A 25,240-nucleotide genomic window follows, 5' to 3' on the forward strand; every position below is an offset into this window, starting at 1 on the left:
AGCATCTCCTGGAGGCACAGCATAATTGTTGAAATTAAAAGTTCATCAAAATCAAAGCCTTATTCTTCCTGAAAGTTCAGGAAAAGGAAACTGATTTCCTAAGGGCTTGTCACGTATTAGGCACCATCTAGGACATTTTTACGTACATTTTTCCTCTTAATCATCACAGTAGTCCTGTAAGGCATGTACTATTATCTTTAGCCTTATGGCTGAGGATGCAAAGACACAGAGACTTAAGTAGCTTATCCTAGCTCAAATAACTATTAAATGCCAGAGTCAGGATTCAGAGTCAGGTCTTATCTCTTTGTTTATTCACCAGCTTATTCATATATATACACACGTGTAATCATTAGGATGACTGAATAGTTCTGGCATATGAAAAATAGAGAATAATATAACAAGTATAGAGAATAACATTAAAAGTATCCATATATTCAGCTTCCAGCTTAAGAAATTAAATATTTCAGACACAGAGGATGCAGCCTGTGTACTTATCTCCAGGGCCATTCTGTTTTCTTCCGTTGAGAAGTAACCATTATCTTGAGTATGGAGTTTATTATTCCTACGCAAATTATAGTTCCTTTGCTACATATGTTGGTATCCATAAACTAGACTGAATCAGTTACTGTCCAGTCAGGAAAATAGAAACCACTCTATGTATTACACACAAAGGAGATTTAATACTAAGAATTACAAAGGTATAGAAAGGGCTGGAGAAGCAAATGGGATAATGTTTAGTTTCATCCATTTACCTCCCCACATCAATTCTCCATCTTTCTTTCTTTTTTTTTTTTAAGGTTATTTATTTATTTATTCATGAGAGACACAGAGAGAGAGAGAGAGAGACAGAGACACAGGCAGAGGGAGAAGCAGGCTCCATGCAGGGAGCCCGACATGGGACTCGATCCCAGGTCTCCAGGATCAGGCCCTGGGCCGAAGGTGGCACTAAACCGCTGAACCACCCAGACTGCCCAATTCTCCATCTTCGTGCTTAGAAGACCAAGCTGTACAGATGCCTCACTGGACTCTCTTGACTTCTGACTTCTGATTGGTTTTGGCTCATAGGAAGAACTGGCAAGAGGTTGAGGGGAAGAGGAGAATGGAATCAGAATAGCTATTCACTTGGCTTCTTTCTTGTTGGGTTGCTAGCATGATGGCACTGCCGCTGCTAAGAAATAGCCACTGATACCACCGAAATGCTCGTTTCCAGTCACCTACTATCACTGCTGCTGCCATTGCTGGAAGCACAACCAGACCAAAGGGAAATGCCTTCTCCTTTTCTTCTGTTTTCTACTCTCCTGTCAATGCATAGCACTGGCAAAACCTAACCAGAGCCTGTGATGTGTAGTTCACAGGTTGCCAACCCCTGGAATACAGAAGAATCCACAGAAAGGCTGGAGTGGGATTGAAAGCCAACAGCATGTAACCAGCATAAGCACACAGTATTTTTTTTAAAGATTTATTTATTTATTTATTTATTTATTTATTTATTTATTTGAGACACAGAGAGAGAGAGAGAGGCAGAGGGAGAAGCAAGCTCCATACAGGAAGCCCGACATAGGACTCCATCCTGGGACTCCAGGATGGTGCCCTGAACCAAAGGCAGATAGATGCTCAACTGCCGAGCCACCCAGGCGTCCCACAAGTGCACAGTATTGCTTGCATTTTTAAAACTGTATATTGGGGCACCTGGGTGGCTCAGTGGTTGAGCATCTGCCTTTGGCTCTGGGTGTGATCTTGGTGTCCTGGGATAGAGTCCCGCATCGGGCTCCCTGCAGGGAGCCTCCTTCTGCCTCCGCCTAGGTCTCTGCCTCTCTATGTCTCTCATGAATAAATAAATAAAATCTTTTTTTAAAAAAAATAATAAAGCTCTGTATAGATATTGTCAAGCCATATATATCCTTGCTTTTTTGTTTAACCTTATAATTTTGAGATCTATCCATGTTGATACATGTGGCCCTAGTTTATTCATTTTAACTGCAATGTTATAGTCAGTAATGGTATTTCTGTAGGGGAACTAGTGAAAATAGAAACATGGACATTGCTGCATTGGAACAAAAGAGATATAAAGGTAATATATGGCAAACTACAAACAGGTAAAATTAGATTAAAGGAAAACATTTCTAAAAGTGTTTCGTTCCTTCATTCAACACGGATGCACTGATCGTCTACCAGTCCTAAGCATTGTGCTCGACACAAAGGACAGAGAATTGATTATGACCCTGTCCCCTGTTCTCTGGTTGCTGATGCATAGACAATTAGATACACAATTTTTGTCAAGGTAATAAGTACTATGATTGAGTCATGACTAGGGTGCTATAGAGGCACAGAGCTTGATAAATAGGAGAAAAAAGCTGCAGAGCAATTTCAGTTATACAGATTCAAGATTTCTAAATAAGTAAAATACTGTACTACAAATGAAATTCGGCATTATAGTGAGAAAAATGATACCACAACCAAAAGAGTGCAAAATCCTTCAACATTTTAAAAAAACTTATAATAAGTTAAATGAGAAAAGTCATGGATTAAATGGAAATATGTCAAAAAGTCATTTGAAAAAATTCTATAGCTTCTAGAAAAAATTGAAGTAGGATTAGCAGGATTCCTTCTCAATGTAATAAAGTTTAGTTTGCAAAAACTAAAAACAGACACCATAGTAAATAAATTGCTTACTACATTTCCATATAGAGCAGGAGTAAGATACCACTAGCAATCATCTTGTTTTGGAAGTCTCAGATAATACAGCAAACCTTTTTTACAAAATTAAAATTAGGAATTGTAACCAAATATCAAATTGTGAACTATGAGATTTGAGAGAGCACTCGCAGGTGTGCATGAGCAGGGGGAGGAGCAGAGAGCCAGGAGGAGAGAGAGAATCCTCATGCAGACTCCCCACTGAGCGCGGAGCCTGAAACAGGGCTCCATCCCAGGACCCTGAGGTCATGACCTGGGCGGAAATCAAGAGTCAGAAGTCAACCAACTGAGGCACCCAGGCACCCCTGTCTGTGATATATTGTTAAACCAAAGGAGAAGGGAAAGCAAATTGCAGAGTCCTGTGTATGTGACCTTGTGGTGGGAGGTAGGGGGAGAAGAACAAGCACTGTGTTTGTATATAGGTGTGCATCAGTTTGTGTTTGGCAGGGGAAATAAGTGGAATTATACATACTGAACTCAACATCGGTTATCTCAGAGGAATAGACTTAGTAAGAATTGGTGGACTTTATGATTGTAATTATATATCTTCATATTATTTTAAAATCAGTCATTTTTATCATCTAAAACAGAATTTTTGGGCACCCCAGGTGGCTCAGCGGTTTAGCGCTGCCTTCTGCCCAGGGCGTGATCCTGCTCCCTGCATGGAGCCTGCTTCTCCCTCTGCCTGTGTCTCTGCCTCTCTCTGTGTCTCTCATGAATAAATAAATAAAATCTTTAAAATTAAAAAAATAGAATTCTTAATCAGATGGTTACAGAAGCTTTTCTGTAGTGATACTTGAGCTCAGTTTGAAAGATGAGGAGTGTTGACTGAAGAAAGAATCAGTAAGAGGGCTCTTTTCAGCAGGGAACAGTGAGAGCAAAGATAGTACATGTGAGTCATCTCCATCATCACCAGATTCTGACATTCATGGGTTTATATTTGGGATGGTTGGTCCTAACAAAAGAGCAGTGATCAAATTCAGCAAATTCTATTCTCCTTTAGTGTCATAGTGGGAAGGAAGGCACTAAAGTTACCCTCCCCAAAGAAGTTGATGGTCTGACAACATTCCTTTATGATCAGATATTCTCTTTATGATCAAAGAGAAGCCCTAAGCACTTCTATTGAGACCGCAGCTTCCAGATCAGTCTCCAGGAGGGAAGGCCTGAGTCAAGCTGTGTGTGTGTGTGTGTGTGTGTGTGTGTGTGTGTGTGTGTAGAGGGTTCACGATTAGGGATGATGAGAGCACTTCCATTCTTTCCCACCAGTTAGATCATTCTTTCCGTTCTTGCACTTATTATTTTTCTTCCTCTACCATTCACTCTATCCCCAGGTTTCCCCTCACTTTCCCCCAAATGCTGTGTGGCTATGCCATGAACATTTCCACTGTAGGTGGTCAAGCAATCCCTTTGCTCTGCAGTTATGTCATCAAGCCATGCACCAGGAAGAGCCTCCTTGGGGAGGGACGTCTTCTCTTCAAGATATATACCAGGTGGGGAGATCTCACTGTGGAATCCAAAGTTCAGTTCTCAGACAGATTCACAGCAAAGACACAATAGATCCTTTAGCAGCTCTTACCCTATTCTGTGACCCTGCCCTGGCTAATCCATGGTCCATCACATCAGAACCTCCAGAGATGTGTAGTTAGGGTACAGGGGTGCAAGAGCTGGTTCCAGGGGTCCCAAACAGGCCAGGTTTGTCCACTTGCCGCTGACAAAAATCCAAAGACAGAGAGATGAGTGGTGGTGAAACAAGAAAGGGATTTATCTCAGTGAGGCCAATACCAGGAAGACAGCAGACTAACATCTCAAAGACTTTCTCCAAAGTGCTGAAAAAATTTCTAGGTTTATGCAAGGAAAATGTGGGACAAAGGTCAGTGGGTACGTGCAGGTGGACTGTAGAGGTCAGGTTGATCATGGCCTTGGGGTCAACACGTGGGGTCTTGCTGATACCAGGTCAGGCGTTATTGCTTAAGGAGGTAGTTTCAGTTCCACCCGGGATGCTTTGCCCACAGGGTCTTTTGCCTGAGGTAAGAGCTGGAAAGAAAAAAACGTAATCACTTAGAAAGTACAGACTAAGTCACAATGGAGGTAGGTGCATTCCTCTTTCAAATATACCCTTCACCAATGTCTACCTGCTGCCGACTCCACTGGATACTAGCAACTCTTTTTTGTTTGTTTGCTTGTTTTTGTTTTTTAAGATTTTTATTTATTTATTTGAGTGTGAGAGTGAGAGATCACAGAGGGAGAGGGAGAAGCAGACTTAACACCCAACAGGGAGCCTGATGCAGGATCAGGCTGGATCCCAGGACCCTGGGGTCATGACCTGAGCCGAAGGCTGCCTTAACCAACTGAGCCACCCAGGTGCCCCATTGCTTTTGGTGACACTAGCAACTCTTTCTAAAGGGCAAGTACCACTGACTTTAGGAAAATATTCCCAAACGTACCATGTATGGATGAGCCAGGGACTAGGGTGGATTCTTTGTTTTTTTCTCATTTTGAGAAGCCCTTGATGTTTTTATGGTAGTTGATAGTAGCTTTGCTTTGGCATATTTTTGTAAATGTATTATAAAAACAAAGTATTTTATATATGTACATATTTTTTTTCTGGAGTGTGTGTGTGTGTGTGTGTGTGTGTGAGAGAGAGAGAGCACGAGCGAGAACGCAGGGTGGAGGAGGAGCAGAGGGAGAGGAAGAGAAAATCTTAAGCAACCTCCCTGCCCAGCACAGAGCCTGACCTAGGGCTCATTCTCATGTCCCTGAGCCGAAATCAAGAGTCAGACACTTAACCGACTGAGCCACCCAGGTGCCCCAACACAAAGTACAGATGGGTGTGCAATACCACTGCCAATCTCCCTCCATGCCCCTTGTCACCTTTTAAAAGGTAAAGAAGGCCTTCACCACGTAAGCTAACCCATTCCTTTCTCTAAACCCAAACCTCTAGGATGTACTAACCCTATACCCCAAACACAGCACAGATGGAAGACTACATTCTTCCATTAGAAGAATCAGGATATTTGGAAAGAATACATGTTCTTGGTTATAATAGGAAGGGCATCCTCTACAAAGAATATACTGGCGGGACTCCTGGGTAACTCAGTGGTTGAGTGTCTGCCTTTGGCTTAGGGCATGATCCCAGAGTCCTGGGATCTGAGTCCCACATCAGGCTCCTGGCAGGAAGCCTGCTTCTCTCTCTGCCTATGTCTCTGCCCCTCTCTCTGTGTCTCTCATAAATAAATTTTCAAAATCCTTTTTTTTTTAAATGTTTTTTTTTTAATGTTTTATTTATTTATTCATGATAGTCACACAGAGAGAGACAGAGAGGCAGAGACACAGGCAGAGGGAGAAGCAGGCTCCATGCAGGGAGCCCGACGTGGGATTCGATCCCAGGTCTCCAGGATCGCGCCCCGGGCCAAAGGCAGGCGCCAAACCGCTGCGTCACCCAGGGATCCCAAATTTTCAAAATCCTTAAAAAAAAAACAAACCCAGAATATACTGGCATGAGAACTCATAGATGTTCTCTAACTGAACAGAACTTTCTTATTGAAAAAAATTTTCCTCCAAAATAGGACTAGGGAAGCATTTTCTGGCTAACAGAGACATATCCCCAAAGACAGGGTCTAGGACAATGGTGGAGGTGTCTTAAGGAACATGATTCCCTTGGCTCATGGTGGAAGGTACTGGCTGAGGACACAAACTCCTTGGGGGTGTGGACTCTTCAGGCCCTGCTTGGGCCACTGTAGCCCTCAAAGCCTGCTTGATTCGTTGGCTGTACAAGGTGGCACTCACAGTCAGAGGAAGACCCTTTTAAGGCTCTGCCCTAAGGGCTCTCAACTCTTTCTGCTCCACCCATGTACATGCTCCCATGCTAGGGTTGCTCTCTTTCCTCTTCCTGCTCCTCATCCTTCCCCAATATTCTAACCCTCCACCTCATTACACAGAAAAACTCACCTCTCCCAAGTTCTCCCCATCGCAACCCATACACCCAAACTCATCCTGACTTGGGAAGTCATAGAGGCATAACCCAACCTCTTATGGAGACCCATCTGAAATTATATGTAGCAATACATTTTTTTTTGGTTTTGAATCACAACTATGGTTACTTCATCTATGTTTTTCTCCTATCAATTTTCTGTTTTTTCATCAAAATCTCTATTGGCCTCTCAATACTTTTTATTCTTTTAAAATCATGCATTTCACAGAATAATTTTAATTTTCTAATAAAATAATAAGTCTCAGTCAAAAAATCCAACCAATATGTTATATATTCCTGTGCAGTTAGATTCGTATGAGATAGAAATGCATATGCCTGTAGCCAAGCTGACACTTTAATCAGAATTATAATCAATCCCTTTCCCTCACTCCCATGCCCCTGCAAGGACTGATATGTTTTCTGTCCCTATAATTTTGCTTTATCCAGAATGACCTGGAAATAGAACCTGCAGCATGTAGCCTTTTATGTCTGGCTTCTTTGTCTTAACATAACGCTTTTGAAACCCATCTATATTGTAGCCATGGTTCTTTTTTTATTTCTGAGTAATATTCCATTGTTTGGATGCACCATAGTTTGTTTATTCATTCATCAGTTGATGGACATTGGGTTGTTTACAGTCTTGGTGGTTATAAATAAAGTTATTGTAAACATTTGTGTATAGGCTTTTGTATGTTCATTTTTTCTAGGCATTTATCTTCTGTAAATATGTAGGCGTGAGGGATCCCTGGGTGGCGCAGCGGTTTAGCGCCTGCCTTTGGCCCAGGGCGCGATCCTGGAGACCCGGGATCGAATCCCACGTCGGGCTCCCGGTGCATGGAGCCTGCTTCTCCCTCTGCCTGTGTCTCTGCCTCTCTCTCTCTCTGTGTGTGTGTGACTATCATAAATAAATAAAAATTAAAAAAAAATATGTAGGCGTGAGATCATTGTATCGTATGGTGTTTGTTTAACTTCATAAGAAACTGTTCTCTAGTTTGTACTGCACTACTTTGTGTTTCCACCAGCAATGTCTCACCATTCAAGTTACTTTCTATCCTTGCTGGTGCCTCCTATTGTCAGCTTTTTTTATTTCAGCTACTCTGGTAAGCACATAGTGGGACCTGTTTGTGATTTTAGTTTTCACTTTCTGACTCATATGATGTTAAACATATTCTCATGTTCTTGTGTGTCATCCATATATCTTTCTGTGTGTGAAATATCTGTTGAATCCTTTTTGTCCATTTAAAAAGTTGAGTTGTTGGGGGGCGCCTGAGTGGCTCAGCTGGTTGAGCATTCAGTTCTTTTTTTTTTTTAAGATATATGTTTTTTTTTTTAATTTATTTATGATAGTCACACAGAGAGAGAGAGAGGCAGAGACATAGGCAGAGGGAGAAGCAGGCTCCATGCACCGGGAGCCCGACGTGGGACTCGATCCCGGGTCTCCAGGCAGGTGCCAAACCGCTGCACTACCCAGGGATCCCAAGCATTCAGTTCTTGATTTTGGCTCAGGTCATGATCTCAGTGTTGTGGGATCAAGTCCCGCATCATGCTCCACACTAGGTATGAAGCCTGCTTTGGATTCTTTCTCTCCCTCTGCTGCTTCTTCTTCCCCACTCTAAAAAAGTTTTTAAAATTGAGTTGTTTTCTTATTATTGAGTTATGAGAGTCCTTTTATATATAGTTTGTATATTCATTAGATATGTGTTTTGCAAATGTTTTTTCTAGTACGTGGCTATCCTTTTCTTTATAAATGTCTTTTGCAGAGTTAAACATTTTAACTTTCATGAAAGTTATGTGCCAAGTTTTCTCTCATGGTTTATATTTTTTGTGTCCTATATAAAAAATCTTTTCCTATGTTTTCTTCTACAACCTTAAATTCCTTAAATTTTACATTTAGATATATTGTCTATTTTGAGTTAATTTTTGAGTGTGATATGAGGTATGGGTTGAAATTTCTTTTTTTTTTTCTTTTTAATATGGGTGTCCAATCATTCTAGCACCATTTGGTGAAAAGGCTATCCTTTCTCTATTGAATTGCCTGAGAACCTTGCCAAAAATAATTAACCTTATCGTGGGTCTATCTATTCTATACCATTGATCTATGTGTCTATACTGTAGCCAGTATCAGCATGACTTTATTACTACAGCTATATAGAAAGTGCCACATGCGCCCATCTCTAGTCCCAAAGTTAAATATCAGTTAGTCTAAGTCAAGCCTGGAAATTCTATTCCCTTTGTCAGAGTCTGATTTAGGCATGAGCATATGATATAACCGTGGCGGATAACTCATAAGTGTTCTAGATGGCTTCTAAGGTAGTGTCCCTTCATCTTAAAAAGATACAAAGCCAAAAATGTATTCTCCTCGTGCACTGTCACATGACAATGTTATTTGTGGAGCTGCTACAGCCATCTTGTTTTCATGTGTGAAAAGCTAAGAGAAGCAGTGAGAAGCTCACCCTCCCTGTACCCTGACATCATTGAGAATATGAGTAAACCAATTCTGGAATTTCACTGTTTCCAAACTTCTTGTTATGTGAAATAATAAAATTACCTCAATTTGTAAGCCACTTTTAGTTGGTTAATGTTACCTGCCACTGAAAGTGTTCTATTACAGCCCATGCTGAAGGCAACACAAAGGAGAACAGACTTTGCTGAAAACACAGTAAGAGATATGGGGGATAGGATTAAGAAAAGCAAGAAAAATGAAACAGGGACGCCTGGGTGGCTCAGCAGTTAAGCACCTGCCTTTGGTTCAGGGCGTGATCCCAGAGTCCTGAGATTGAGTCCCACATCGGGTTCCCTGCATGGAGCCTGCTTCTCCCTCTCCCTCTGCCTATGTCTCTGCCTCTCTCTCTCTCTCTCTCTCTCTCTCTCTCTCTGCCTCTCATGAATAAATAAATTTTAAAAAAAAAGAAAAATGAAAAATGAACAAAGATAAAGAGGACTAGAGAGAAAAATATAGAGATAGCCAAGGAATATCTAAAATATCTAAAGGAATTAGATAAGGAATATCTAAACACAAAGACATTTAATATCCCTAATAATGGAACTAAAATATTGAATCTGAACATATATTTGACTAAACAGAAAGAAAATTAACTACTATAGACAGATACCACATAAGCATTAACCAATTGGAGAATCATTTCCTATTCTAAGATAGAAAAATTCAACATCATAAAGCTGTCAGTTCTCTCTAAATAATCTAGAAGTTTAACAAGATCCCAATCAAAACACTAAGACTTTTTTTTTTAATTAGGCAAATTGATTTGTCTATTTCAGGGGTCAGCAAACTCTGGCTGGTGGGCCAAGTCCAAGTACATCCTGTTTTTGAAATATTTATTAGAACACAGCCACACTCACTCATTTACTTATTGTTAATTGCTGTTCTCATTATATGCAATGGCAGAGTTAAATAATGGCCATAGAGATGTAGGGGCTACAAAGCCTAAAGTATTTGCTATCAAGTCTTTTACATAAAAAGTTTGCTGATCCTTGATCATATTTTGGAAGCACATGACAGTTTTATTTCACAGGTCCATAGCTGGAAAGCAATTTGATTAAGGATGAATATTTCACCCGTATGTATTAAAGCGTCATGGGGGAAAAAGAATTTGTCTTCAAATGAAACAGCTATCTCCCTGGGGTAATTTCTAAAGGGAATGAGAAATAATGTGTTATCAAGCCCTTTGTAAGTCCCTGAAAGCCCCTTGGCACATTGTGATCTTTACACAGAGACTGTCAGCAATCACCCCTAACATCCCTCTACACATTTTGCTTTAATAGCATGGTTTACGTTATCCCATGATCCAGAGCAGAGGCAAGGAGAAATAAATTGCCTGGCATGGCAAGATTTGTTTCTCTCTATCACCTAGCACCATGCAGAACTCCACCAACCTCTTCCACATTCTGAGGGAGTAATTTGGAGCAACTCATGAATTTCCTCTTGCCACAATATCAAGGGGGAAAAGAACTACCAGGCAAGGAAAGCAGGTATCAGGAAATCAATATTGTTCTAACTGCACTATTTACTGGCCCTACCAGCACCTTTTATCTTCAAAGGGTCCAACAGGTAAAAATTAACCTAAGCACTCATTCCCTAAAGCTAGAGACCCACAAAGTTGCAGGAAAGACTCAGCTGCTAGGAGACATTCTAAAGAAGTAGACCTGGGAAAGCTGTTTAAGCAGGTTCTTTTATTTGAAAAAACAACCCCCCCCCGGGGGGGGAGGACAGGCTACCTTGAAAAATAGAGGTTGCAGTTAAAAATACGTATTACCAAAAAATAAAAAATAAAAAAAAATACATATTACCATATGTATAAAGGTGATGGAAGAGCATTAGTACATTTTGGGCCTTATTGTGGAGTTTGTCGGGAAGATCACACCCAGCTCTACAGATTCTCTTTGACAGAGATGGAAAGATAATTCAGTGGAAAAAGGATAGTCATTTCAAAATAAGGTGCTGGGACAATTTGGACTTGCATACACTCACAAAAAGTGAGCCTCAACACACACCTCATGTAACTCAAAATGGATCATAGACCTAGATGTAAAATGTAAAACTATAAAGCTTCTAGAAGAAAACATAGCAGAAAATTTGTGTGACCTCGAGTTTCATGGTAAGTTTTAAAATATAATACCAAAAGTGCAATACATGAAAAAAATGATAAATTGGACCTTATAAAAACTATGAATGCGATTGATACTGTTAAGAGAATGAAAAGACAAGCCAAAACGTGAATGTAAGTCACATATTTGGCAAGGATTCATATCCAGAACATATAAAGAACCCTTTGAACTCAACAGTATGAAAATAATATAATTTTAAAATGGGCAAAATATATGAACAGATACTTTGCCAAGGATGGTATATGAATCGTATATGAGCAGATGTTCTTTTTTTTAAAATTATTTATTTATTCATGAGAGAAACAGAGAAGCAGAGACACAGGCAGAGAGAGAAGCAGGCTCCTCACACGAAGCCTGATGTGGGACTCAATCCTGGGACTCCAGGATCACGCCCCAAGCCAAAGGCCATCACTCAACCACCGAGCCACCCAGGCATCCCCTGTGAGCAGATGTTCAATAGCATTTGTCATTAGGGAAATGCAAATTACAACCATAAGAAGAGGGCAGCCCTGGGGGCTCAGCGGTTTAGCACCGCCTTCAGCCTAGGGTGTGATCCTGGAGTCCTGGGATCGAGTCCCACGTCGGGCTCCCTGCATGGAGTCTGCTTCTCCCTCGGCCTGTGTCTCTGCCTCTCTCGCTCTCTCTCTGCGTGTGTCTCTCATGAATAAATAAAATCTTTTTAAAAAGTAGAATAAAACCATAAGAAGATATTACTACAGAACTGATAGAATGTGTAAAATCCCAAAACTGACAATACCAGATGCTGGTGAGAATGCAGAGCAATAGGAACACATGTTCATTGCTGGTAGGAATGCAAAATAGTGCAGATACAGGTTAGCAGATTCTTATAAAGTTAAATAAACATAAATCTACCATACAGCCCAGCAAATCTACTCATAGGCATTTACTCAAGGGAATTAAAAATTTATGTTCACACAAAATCTATATGTGAATGTTTATAACACCTTTAATGATATTTGTCAAAAACTGGAAGCAACCAAGATGCTCTTTAATAAATAAATAGAAAACAAATTATGGTACATCCATACACTGGACTACTATTCCATAATAAAAAGGAATGAGTTACAGACCCACACAGCATATGTGAATTTTCAGTGTGTTTTTCTGTGAAAAAAGCCAGACCAAAAGGTCTACATATTATATAATTCTGTTCATGTGACATTCTGGGAAAGGCAAAACTATAAGGTTGGAAGACTGATTAGTGGCTGTGAGGAGTTAAAAGAAGGAGAAATGGTTCATCACAAAGGGAACACACAAGGAAATTTTTAAGGTGATGGAAGTGTAGGTGGTAGGGTGGTAGATGCATGCATTTGTAAAAACCCATAGTACTGTATGTCACAAAGAGTGAATTATAATGTGTGCAAATAAAAAAAAAAATCAACCAGAATGACAGGGATCTTTGGGGTGGAATGCAGACTGGAACTAATGAATCTAACCGTACCGCGCAAGTGAAGATTGAATACATATATATGCATTCTCTTCATATATCACACTGAAGCGGGAGAGGGAATGGAGCTGACCTAAGTGACTTTGGAAAATGGTATTTTAACTGGCAACCATAGAGCTAAAGCCAGAGGGGCGCCTGGGTGGCTCATTTGGGTAAGTGTCTGACTCTTAGTTTAGGCCCAGGTCATGATCTCGTGGGTCATGGGGTCTAGCTCCATGTCAGGCTTGGCACTCAGCAGAGAGTCAGCTTGAAGCTTCTCTCCCTCTGCCCCTCCACCCACTCACATGCACTCACACACTTTCTCAAAAAAATAAATCTTTAAAAAATAAATAATAAAGCTAAACAGAAAAATAAACAAAGCTAAATAAGATGGTGTAGTTGATAAATATTACATATTAACAGTTAATATTAGTATGTAATAGTAGATAATGAGAGCTAAGTTTCTCACTGTCAGAGAAAGAAGTTACAAATAAGCAAAGGGAAAATGCTAAAATGAATCCTGTGGAGCTCAATTACAGTCAGAGATGGTATAAATTCATATTTAGTTTAATATATATATAGATATAGAGATAATTACAGATATGTGTATATACATAGATCGATATATATTCATGTCTCCTAGCTTTGTCTGCTGAGAGTGTCTAAAAGCAGTGAGTGTGCTCATTTCAATAGCAATGAGCACACTCAGAGCCCAGATCTTGGGTTTTAAATGTCATTTGCCAATTAAAGGAAGCCGGGCTTCTTAGAGGAATGGCTGATTCTAGGGCTGGAACAGAAAAAGAGAGATGAGCCTGGAGCATTTCGTAGTGCCCGAAAGTACAGCAATACTCAACAAAAGAATGGTTGTACAACAGTGTGAATGTGCTTAGTATCACTGAGCGGTACACTTAGAAATGGATAAGATAGTAGACTTTGTTTTATGTATTTTACCACATACAAAAAAGATGAGAGCCTGCCAAAAGGATACACAGAAGCTAAACTGAGTAGTCTCGAGGGGGCAAAGCTGGAACAATCTGAACAACAAAATATATCATTTTGCATTATCAGTATTGAATGATGCAGTATTGCATTATAACCAAAGTACAAAATAAGTATACATGAGTCCATACTGATATAAATATAATGAATAAATAAATAGGAGAAAAGAATCAAAATTTCTTATGGAAGAATTCCAAATTATATCTTTGGATACTCTCCTCCAGGAGATGGAGTTTGATGGTGACTAGACTTGGTGACTTGCTTCCAGGGGAAAGGAAAATAGTCTTACTATTAAGACAGACAGCATTTAACAAAGTGATCAAGGTTAACATCACCCATAATGAGTCACCTACCCGGCTTGCACACCTGATACAATGTAATGAAAAGGGCACTTCGCCTCCACGGTCGTCTTCCCCCAAACCTGTAAGCCCAGTCTAATCATAAGAAAAACATTAGACACACCCAAATGCAGGTATAGTCTGCAAAATACCTGACCAGTGTGCTCTTTGAAACTGTCAAGGTTCTGAAAATCAGGAAAGTCTGAGACAGGGCACAAACCATCAGGAGATTAAGGGGATAGGACAACTTACTGCGATATAGGATTATGAATTGCATCCTGGAACAGAAGAATGTTAGTGGAAAAAGCTGAGAAATTTAAACAAAGTGTTGAGTTAACACTAGGGTTCAAATGTTGCTCTCTTGGTTTTGACAAATGTACCATAGTTATGTGAGATGCTAACAGTAGGAGAAACCGGGTAAAAGGTATGTGGGAACTCTCTGTACTACCTGCAACTTTTCTGTAAATCTAAAATTGTCCCCAAAATTCCAAAACAAAATTTTGTCTAAAAATAAATTAAAAGTTTGGCAATAAAGGTGATAGGAATATCAAAGAAACATAGCAATATCAGTATAAATTGGGCCTTGTGGCTGTGATTGATTGCTGGAAGGATCTCTCTCAGCTCTAGAGTAACAGCATGTACTGAGCATTATTCTAGCATGGTAGTGCTCAGATATTGTATATATCAGAATCCTGGAAATGAATTAAGACTAGTGGGACTGAGGTTCATTGAAATAAACTAGTACTGGACATGACCATTCATTCATTCATTCATTCAGTAACTATTTACTGAGCAACTCCTCTATGCCAGCCCATTCTTAGTATTAAGTATATGGTGGTAGACACACAGGCAAAGACCTCATGGAGCTTACATTCTAATGCACAGAAAAACCTACACTGAGTCCAAGTCCCCAAAAAGAAAATCTGATTGGCCTAGCTAATCATCACCATCTGCTGTTGTTTTGGGGGTAGGGGAAGAACAGAGCTTTTCTTAACAGGCTGCTTCATAGGTTATTAGTCATTAGGTGTTGGTTTCCAGTAAGTTGGGGGTTCCCCTCTATTCCAATCAACTATGGCTGGGGTTCCATGGCCTGAAACATGACCCTTCCTGAGTTTTCTCCTTCAGCAAAACTAACTAGGTCAGGAAGGGGCCAGAGGTAAGGAAGGCCCTGTTGTCTATGAAGGGTGGTTATTATCCAAATACAGCAGGAGACAAATTCTCAGGGCAATCTGGAGGCAAAAATATTAGGCTGCCCTAGTCAATATGATACAAAGATCCTTCCATCATGAACTGTTTATTTATGGGCTTTTGCTTTTCTGGTGCCTGTGATGTTTCAAAATACCAACTTGCCTGCAGCAGATTCCTACTTCAATGGAGACTGTTTTGAACAACAATCTCCCATGTATTCCCCTCCATCATGTTATATTTATCTTTATGAGCTTTGGCAACATATTTAGGATTTTATTCTTTGCCTTCTGAGCACATTCCTAACTGAAAGAGGAAAACCACTGACTCCAGGAAAATGGGAGCAGTGGTTATTACATGTTTTTAGTCCTAAATCAGGAGAGCCTTGCACCTCACCCACTACCAATTGCCACTAAGAAATAACACAGAGTTGATGAGGCACAAATAAGAGCAACAGAGGTAACTTACTAACTGATCCTGAAAAAGAAGAGGCTTTGAGGCTATCTCGCACATTCAGTTGAAATCAACAAATTTGACTACCATGTTTCCCAAGACTCAACCAGGCACTGGCGATCTGAAAACGAAAAACCCTGATCCTCACCCTGAATGCATGGAGCATGGGTAGTGGAAAACAGGAAAACCTGTGATGATGATGGTGTTTCCAAAAATGAAGGAACTAACTATTCTAGGAACTAAGAATGAGGAGAGGCAGTCTTCTGAATTTAGGGATATATAAGTAACATTCGGGATGGACCTAAACAGGATGCTTTAGGATTTTTCTAAGTATGAAGGTTTTTTTTTTTAAGATTTTGTTGATTTATTTATGAGAGACACGCAGAGAGAGGCAGAGACATAGGCAGAGGGAGAAGCAGGCTCCTTGTGGGAACCCCCATGGGACTTGATCCCAGGGGACCAAGTTTGGGGAATAGTAGAAATAAAGCTCTAAGGAAGGGCCAGGGTTGCTGAAGGACAACCAAGGGTCTGCATCCTGCATCAGAAACAAATCTGACCGTTGAACATAGCCACCGCTTATGACACCACCATGGAGAAGATTATAATTGTCAAGCAAAACAAGAACATTATCAAATCTAGTTCTTCTATGTGTTCCTTGACATTAAATTCATTAATGAGGGGATCCCTGGGTGGCCCAGCGGTTGAGCGTCGGTCTTTGACTCAGGTCATGTTCCCTGCGTCTCGGGATCGAGTCCCACATCAGGCTCCCTGCATGGAGCCTGCTTCTCTCTCTGCCTGTGTCTGTCTGTCTATCTGTCTCTACCTCTCTCTCTAATATGTAATAATACATATTATTAACAAGTATTTTCCCCACAAAAAAAGTTTTCATATTGTTTGCAGATACACTGTGCCTTGTAACCCGTTTTTCTTTTCAGTCAATAATTTCCACTTTTCTGTGTCAGTAAATGCTTCGAATACTCAGTACGTATTCAAGTTCTCCCATTTCATCCAAAAAGGCCCTTTACAGCTAATTTCTCCAAATCAGCCTTCAACTCAAGGCTTTACACTGCATCTCCTGATTACATCCTCCCTCTCTCTGTAAGTCCAGTGTAGTGTCTGTCTTATGATTCTGACTTGATGAAAAGAAGTGGCCAGCTGTTCTGAACAGTCCATCTTCTTTTTTCCTTGCCTGGTTGTTTCCTTGTGACATCATTTTTCTACGTTTCCCCCCTTATCCTCTGTATACAAGTGGAAGATCTAACAAGAGATGCGACAGAAGCGAGTTACACATTCTGGGCTAGCACACTTCACGGGGGGCATTATGTCCTCTATATTCCTTCGCATCAGAATACACGTCTGGAAACCTGGTTGACCCACCATTAGTGATGATCAAATTGACCCCTGGGCAATGGCCATAATTGGAGATTTTGGAGGGAAAGGGCAAAAGGAGAAACGGAATAGGAAGAGGGTGCACACGACCTGGCTGCCTAAAGGAGGTAGGACCCCAAGGACATCCACCTGCGCTCCCCACTCTGACATCGCACAGGTTGCGACCAATCTTCTGATCTTGTTCTCATAATTAGGAAGGCACAGCCAGAACATTTTTCTTTATAAAACTGAGCTGAGCGGATGCGGTATTCAGCCCGCCGGAGAGGCACCATCATCACCCTCTCTGCAACCTGCGACAGGACCCATAAAGGGGGCGGGGAGAGCTGCTCGGACCCACCTTCCAGGAGCAGCCCTTTCCTGCCTCCGGCCACCAGGGGGAGCTACGACAAAAGAATCGTTCGTTCAGACGAGCGGCAACGCGTCTGGGCAAAGCTTGTCCGCCCCGGGGATCCGTAGCAAGGGGCCGCGGCTGGGGAAACTGTGTTTCTGATCTCTCGCGAGCACCAGGAAGCTCCTCCCCGCTTGCGCGTGCTCAGGCCCCTTCCGGTGGTTTGCGGCAGGGGGCGCTGTCGGCGGCGTCGCAGCGGCCGTGCGCCGCGGCGACGCTCTCCCGGCGGGCAGTGCGGCCCGGCTCTCCGGCGGCGGCGAGTGCCACGTCCCAAGTGCTACGCGGAGGAGCGGAGCGGGCGGTGCGCGGGGGGCGGGGAGCAGCGCGGATCCCGGCCCGGCCACACTGCGCGCCCGCCGCCATGGGGTCCTCGCAGAGCGTCGAGATCCCTGGCGGGGGCACGGAAGGCTACCATGTCCTGCGGGTAAGGGCTCCGACGGCGCGCTGGAGGCGGGGCCCGGCCGCGGGGAGGCAGAGGCCCCGACGGGCCCGTTCCCGGGGCGGCCAGGCCCGACCCCGGAAAGCGGCGGCGGCCGCGGGCGCTGCCTTGGCCGAGGCGGGTTCGGGAGGTCGCTGGCCTCACGCCTCCCCGGAGCGCTCCGGGCCCGGGGTCCGCCGCCCTGGGGGGACCGGGTGGATGGAGCCTGAGCGGCAGCCGGCGACCTGTCGGGGGGCGGCCCAGACGTGGGGGGCGGGCGGGGACGGCGGCCTTTTCTGTTCCCTCTCTCTTGATTCTTCTCTTACAAAGTTAGGAAAGGTGTGGGGGCAAAGTCTGCAGAAGAGGTGATGGTGAAGGTAGCACTTGAATTTTCTGAGAAAAAAAAAAAAAAAAGGAAGCCTGGAACTGGCAGGGCGAGACGCAGGAGGTGCGAGGGCAGGTGTTAACTCACCTCGGCGCTGGCTGGATGTCCGGAAAAGCCCAGTTAGGCAAACAGAATGAAATGGCCCAGAAGTAGGTTCGACGGACTTAAATTTACTTGATTTTACGGGTTCCCCCCCTCCCCCCTCCCGGGTCGCTCCTGACCTTACTAAGCCTCCTTTTCCACATTTCCTGGCGCAGAGAACTTCCGTTCTAAGACTGCTCAGAGTGTGCTGGAGATTAAGGTTTAGATCCACAGTGGTAACAGGTAATGGGAGAGGAACTTTTTTTTTTTTTTTTTTTTAAGAAAGAAAAGAAAAGTCTAAGTAAATAAAGGAAAGCAGCCTCAGTCACCAGGATGGAGAAACCTAGTATCTCAAAAAAAAAAAAAAAAAAAAAAATCAGGTAAGCCCCTGCTTTTATGAGCAACCTAAGTTGTTGCAGAGCATGTGGGTCTTCTAGGACTGGAAGTCTTTAAAAGTAGCACTGATGGTCATGTGCTGTGACACCTGCACGAGTGCTGAGGAGATGGGTTGGCGGCAAAGCGGCCCTAATCTGTAGCACCGCTTCAGGACGTAATAGAGTGTCATTAAATATTAGCTACTCACAAGCAAGAACATTTTCGCTGGGAGTGAGAAAGTGGACTTTCTGGTGCGTACATTTTCTGCCTTAGAGTCCACGTTTTAGGTGAGACAACATTCGTGAGGTGAATTACCTAGATATGTGTGTGATAGCATTGTGAGGGATCACCTTTCTGATCTAAAGGATTATCATGTCTTGTTGCCTCTCCACTCTACTAAAAAATCTCTCTGGAAGCCACGCTTTCGGTAGGAAAGGATGATTTTCCCAGAAAATAAGCAAACTGCATTCCTTTTAGCTAAGCTGACCCCAAGAGCCACACTGGTGGGAGAAATTGAAGGAGAAATGCCAGATCCAGATGTAAAGTGAAAGTTGGTGGCAGTGCTTTTCTCTTGCCTGGTTTGATTCTCGGTATCCTGCCCTGGGGTGCGACGTCTGGTATTTTTTTTTCCCCCCAGTGACTGATTGTGGCCCTGAATCCTTGGGGGGTTCATATTTTAATGACACATACACTCAGTAAAATAGCATTATTGAGTTTTAAAGGTCTGTTAGAAAGACGTACACATCAAAAGGATTGCAGTTGAGTGGCTTCTGGTAATGACTGTGTTCATGTAAAGTGAGTTGAAGTGTATTTTCTTTTACATAGGTGCGCCTCAGTAAATCACTCCTACGGATTCAGTAGTGCAGTGTGTTATTAATCTATGAATCTGATTTTCAGAAACACTAGGGACAACCTTAGTTTCCAGTCTGCATCTGGAGCATAAATGTTGCAAAAGATGAAATCTTACTCGGGTTTTATTAAAAGGAACTTTAAAATAGTAATGACCCTCTAACTGAGGAGAATTTTTTTTAATGTTTTTGAGTTCCTAACCCACTGTCCCTGATTCTGTAATCGGTTTCCAGTTATCTTTGTTTTTAGTGGGGAAAGTACTATATTAAATTTGAGCGTTAAAAAAATCTTCCTTTCATTTATTATGGCCCAAATATACAGTGATAAATTCCTATTCTGATTACTGAGCTTGTAAACTAGAATAAATATGGTAAGATGACCTTGGCATAAAATCACTCTTGTTAATAAGTTCTAGAATGATTTCATTAGAAGTTTGTTTTCTTTAATAATCTATTCTCCCGCCTTTCCCTTGTTAGTAATAAAAACTTGTTCGACTGGGTTTTAAAATAACAGTTATAGTGACAGCCATATCTAGTGCTGTTTTATTGTTGTTAGTAAGAAGTCCTTATAATTCAAATCAATTGGATTTACATTTTTTTCTATTTGCCATATCCATTGGTAGATTCTGCTTTTAAATTTTTTTAGGGAACAACCCTGAAGTACTGTCAGATTTTCTTTTCTTTTTTTTTTTTTTTTTTAAGATTTATTTATTTATTCATGAGAGACAGAGAGAGAGAGGCAGAGACACAGGCAGAGGGAGAAGCAGGCTCCATGGAGGAGCCCGATGCGGGACTCAATCCAGGGGCCCCAGGGTCACACCCTGGAGTGAAGGTGGTGCTAAACCGCTGAGCCACCCGGGGTGCCCTACTGTCAGATTTTCTGCTGTGGGCAGTATACTTTCCTTCTTATGTATTATGCATTTATGTATTAATGAACATTTTCAGGTTGTGATCATACTGTTTATCCAATTCTCCATTCCTACCTTAGAAGTAACCACTATAGTGTCTTAAGTATCTTTTCAAATATGTTTTATGCAGGCAGAAGAATTCTGTCCCCTTCACTCTGTTTCCTTTTGTAACTATTGGAATCATAAGATACATACTGTTGCTCCCCTCCGCCTTCTTTGATAATCCGCCTTCTTTGATAATCCATCTTGGGAGTCTCTCCTTAGCAGCAGAGATCTGCCTCTTGGTTTCACTTAGCTTCATAGTAGTTTGTTGTACCACAGGTTAGTTAAACAGCACCTCCTGGTGATGGACATACAGTTTTTCTAGTCTTTGCTGTCACCAGTACATGTTCACAACCTCAAATCCAGCCTTTGTTTTCACTTAAAATGTACATTTCCCCAAATTATTGAATCTTAATGTTGCTTACTTACACAGATCTTCATTTGTTGATCTTTCTTCATTTTAGTAGACTACTGCATTGTGTTCTGATTATCAATGGGTGTTCATTACGGATCTTTTATTTATTTTTTTAAAAGATTTGTTTATTTGACAGAGAGATAGAGCACAAGCAGAGGGGAGGAGAAGCAGGGGAAGGAGGCTTAGCAGGGAGCCTGATGTGGAGCTTGATCCTAGGAACCCTTGGATCGTGACCTGAGCTGAAGGCAGATGCCTAACAGATTAAGCCACTCAGGCATCCTCATTACAAATCTTTTAGATAAGTTTTAAAAAGTATAACAAAGAATCTAAACTACTTGTAATTCTGCCATCTATTTTTTTTTGTAAATCTGTCATCTAAAGGTAAATACTGCTGAAGTCTTTTTCCTAGTCTTTTTTTTTTCCTATGCCTAACCTTGCCCGTCACTACGTTTCACAGTAATTTCGAATGACATGACATTCAAGTACAGTATGGTCTGAAGTTATCTTAGGATGTTGGCTTACAACCTAGATACCCAGTACCCTAGGCACTGTTAAATAAATCAGGGAGTGGAATGCTATGCATTCATGAAAGTGGCATTTCAGAACACTCTGTGGCTTTAAGTATGCCCCTCTGTGTAGGTGCCCAGGAAAATAAAATGGAAAGGTAATAAGCCAGGATACTAAAAGGGTTATTGGTAGAAATTTCCACCGTGGCCATGAAATATTTGTATATTCACAAAAAAATAATTAAAAGATATTTTAAAAGGTTGAATTCTATTGGAAATTTTTCAGTTCAGAATCCTTCTTTTAAAAATAGCATTATATTTCAGATTCCCTCATGCATTAAATTCAATTCATGTTTATCAGGAGTACCACTTTTATTCCCACTCTCTAATCTTAACATTAGGCAGCAAAAATGTTAGCCAGGCCTTCTTAGTATTGTTAGAAGTTACTATGAGTTACTGCAGTTGAAATATGTTGAATACAGAATTCTTGGGACACCTGGGTGGCTCAGCGGTTGGACGTCTGCCTTCGGCTCAGGGTGTGATCCTGGAGTCTCGGGATCAAGTCCCATGTCAGGCTCCCTGCATGGAACCTACTTCTCCCTCTGCCTCTCTGTCTCTCTGTGCATCTCTTATGAATAAATAAATAAAATCTTAAAAAAAAAAAAAAGAATACAGAATTCTTGCCTAGATTCTCCCTTAATTACCAAGTGAACCACACAAGGCCATTTTTGGAGTTCCCTCATTGATACCCATTATAAGATTTGTTTCTAAATTTAAATATTAAGATTAATTGCATTCTATACTTAATATTCTTTGAGATGGGGGTTATCTGAGGACATTCTGGAACCAGTGTTCACTCCACAATGAGGGCATGGAAAATGTCATGTTCACTATTCCTTGTCATTTCCTTCAGGAGGGATTTTGAGGTAATGGATGTTTTAAAGGAAAGGCCATTGAGATGAAGTAGGTCTCCGCTTAGTAACAGGCCTTTATCTCCTGAGCCATTTTACTACAGACTGGGCAACATTAAATACTCTTCTCAGAGGAGAAAGTGACAGAATTATTTCCATAGAAAGTGGAATACCTAGACATATCTACTGTTACATGGATCTGTTCTTTTTAAGTGCCGCACTAGTCCAGGTGAAATCCTGCAGTATTTCAACTTGGTACTTATTTTGATAAAGGGAATTCCTAATATTTGTTAGTCATAGTTTTTTCCACTAACATAGTGTTTCTCTAACTTTTTTTTTTTTTTTAAGATTTTATTTATTTATTCATGAGAAACAGAGAGAGGCAGAGACATAGTCAGAGGGAAAAGCAGGCTCCCTGTGGGGAGCCCAATGCGGTACTTGATCCCAGGACCCGGATCGGGCCCTGAGCCAAAGGCAGACACTCAACCACTGGAACCACCCAGGCATCCCATTCTCCAACTTTTTAAATTCATGTCCCTATTTGAAAAACAAACATCTCACTACTGGCCTCTTCTCACTCACTGTGAAAACAGTGGGTAAAAAATGAAAATAGGTTATTTCATGTTTCTCAAGTATAAAGTTATAATAAAAAAAAAGCTGTATAAATACCCACCTAAGGGTTATGATCTCCCACAACTGTCTCTTACTAAAAGACTATGAGTAGGGGTGCCTCGCTGCCTCAGTTGCATGCAACTCTTGATCCTGCATTATGGGTTTGAGTCCCACGTTGGGTGTAGAGATTAATTAAAAAATAAAATTTTAAAACTATGAAGTTGTTTAATAAACATTCTTTGAAAGTCCTTTCAAATGTAGGAATCAGATTATTTCAATTCATAAATGCCATAAAATACAATGCATGTGAACCATACACACTTTTAGGAATTGTAAATATTGAACATAAACTTTTCCTGATACGAACAGACCTTGAACAAATCAGCATTACACGGTTTATACACACTTTCATATTTTGTTATGAAGTGTTTTAAGGTATGGACTATCATCCTCCAATACCTTATTTGGAATTACAGTTTTTGTTCTGGTCAGTAAGTAGTAGAACACACAGCACTGGCTGTACTTTTTCTGGGTCAGATACTGACAGGATTTTTTTAATACCACTGAAATTTTCATAAGAATAGAACTAGAAAAAAAAGAATTAACCTTAGAATAACCATTAATTTCAGTATATTTATTTTGCAGGCTTTAATACAGTGCTGGAGAGCATTATATTAGTTTGATTCATTAATGCTGGTTAATCTAAACTAGAAAATATTTATCTGTAAAGGTTTGATACATACTTCAGAATATTACTCTAGATTGCCTTCAGAGATGTGATAAGTAAGATGACTTTTTTTTTTTTCCCTAAACAGCATGCAGAACCAAAGTTGTTACTCTGAAAGATTGTGCATGTCCGTCTTGGCATTGCAAATAAACTTACTGTAGCATTAAGAGAATAACGCTAAGGATTGATTTTGTTTTAAGCACCAGTGAGAGAGCATTCCAGCACATTCTCAGCAGTAAGGAACCTTGTCATCTGGTAAACATAAATATATTGAGAGACTTTGGAGTAGACCACCAGAGGCTACTCTTGGGAATCACTGGATCCTAGTGTTAGCTCCGTCATTGTGTTTCCTTGGGCAAATCTTTGAACTTTTTTAGTTTTATTCTTTTTATCTGAAAAGTGAGGATAATAGTAGTGCCCCCTTCCGTTTTTATCAAAAACCATATTAGATATTATATATGAAATATTTTGGGAAAAAATTGAGCGTGTTAATTTTTTTTCTGGCCCCCTGCCACCTTACTGAAGACCTCACTCTTAAATTTATTAAAAGAGTGCTGTGTACCTCATTGTTATCCCAAGGATTTAAATGAGATATTCCGTAATAAAGCATTTAGCATATGGTCTAGTAAGGCTCCATAAATGTTAGCAGATGCCTTTATTATTAACATCTGCATTACTGTATCACCCATTAAGAACCACTTTTATAATGGCAATACAATTTAAAATAGGCCTCTAAGCATATTAGGTAGCATTTCTATTTGCTTGCTCATTCACTGGCTACTTGTCCAGTAAAGTATACTTTACTGCTATTTAAAACATAAGTTTTGGGCAGCCCAGATGGCTCAGCGGTTTAGCGCCACCTTCAGCCCAGGGCATGATCCTGGAGACCTGGGACCGAGTCCCACATCAGGCTCCCTGCATGGAACCTGCTTCTCCCTCTGCCTGTGTCTCTGCGTGTGTGTGTGTGTGTGTGTGTGTGTGTGTGTGTGTGTGTGATAAATAAATTAAGTCTTTTAAAAAAATAAAACATAAATTTTGGGGTCTCCTGGCTGGCTCCATTGGAAGAGCATGCAACTCTTGATCTTGGGGTCATGAGTTCAAGCCCCACGTGGGGTGTCTAGATTACTTAAATAAATTTTTAAGAGAAGCCTAAAACATAAGTTTTGGGTCAGATCTGACCCATTAGTTTTATTAATGTGCCTGCTAATTTTTAAGAATCCTCACTTTTAAGGAACTTTTGTCTTTTCTAAAAGGTAGGTAGGTACCAGTATCCTTTTCATTGCTTAGCATCAGAGTGATACTAAACACATTAATTTAAATGACTAAAAGAGGCTATGTAATTAAAATACTGTTGTTGGGTTTGATCTACACTGTAGAAGCTATAGATAGCTTAGTGGCAGTTAGACTTATTTCATGGTGAGTCATTCAGTTTTAGAAACTATCTTGTCAACCTCCTCACTTTACAGCTAAAGAAAAGGAGCACAGAAAGCTTGTTGCCTAAGGTCATGCAACAAATTTTCTTT

General features: G+C 41.0%; 1 protein-coding gene across 1 annotated transcript in view; it reads left to right on the top strand.

The window, feature by feature from the left end:
• Window positions 1–17,686: 17,686 nt before the first annotated feature.
• Window positions 17,687–25,240, top strand: part of GORASP2 (golgi reassembly stacking protein 2) — a 38,407-nt gene continuing 30,853 nt past the window's right edge. The window contains exon 1 of the mRNA XM_025460140.3: window positions 17,687–17,913. Coding sequence (XP_025315925.1) covers window positions 17,851–17,913 — 63 coding nt within the window. The 5' untranslated portion in view covers window positions 17,687–17,850. The remainder of the gene's footprint in view (window positions 17,914–25,240) is intronic.

The sequence above is a fragment of the Canis lupus genome, chromosome 36 (assembly GCF_003254725.2).
Source record: "Canis lupus dingo isolate Sandy chromosome 36, ASM325472v2, whole genome shotgun sequence".
NCBI lineage: Eukaryota > Metazoa > Chordata > Mammalia > Carnivora > Canidae > Canis > Canis lupus.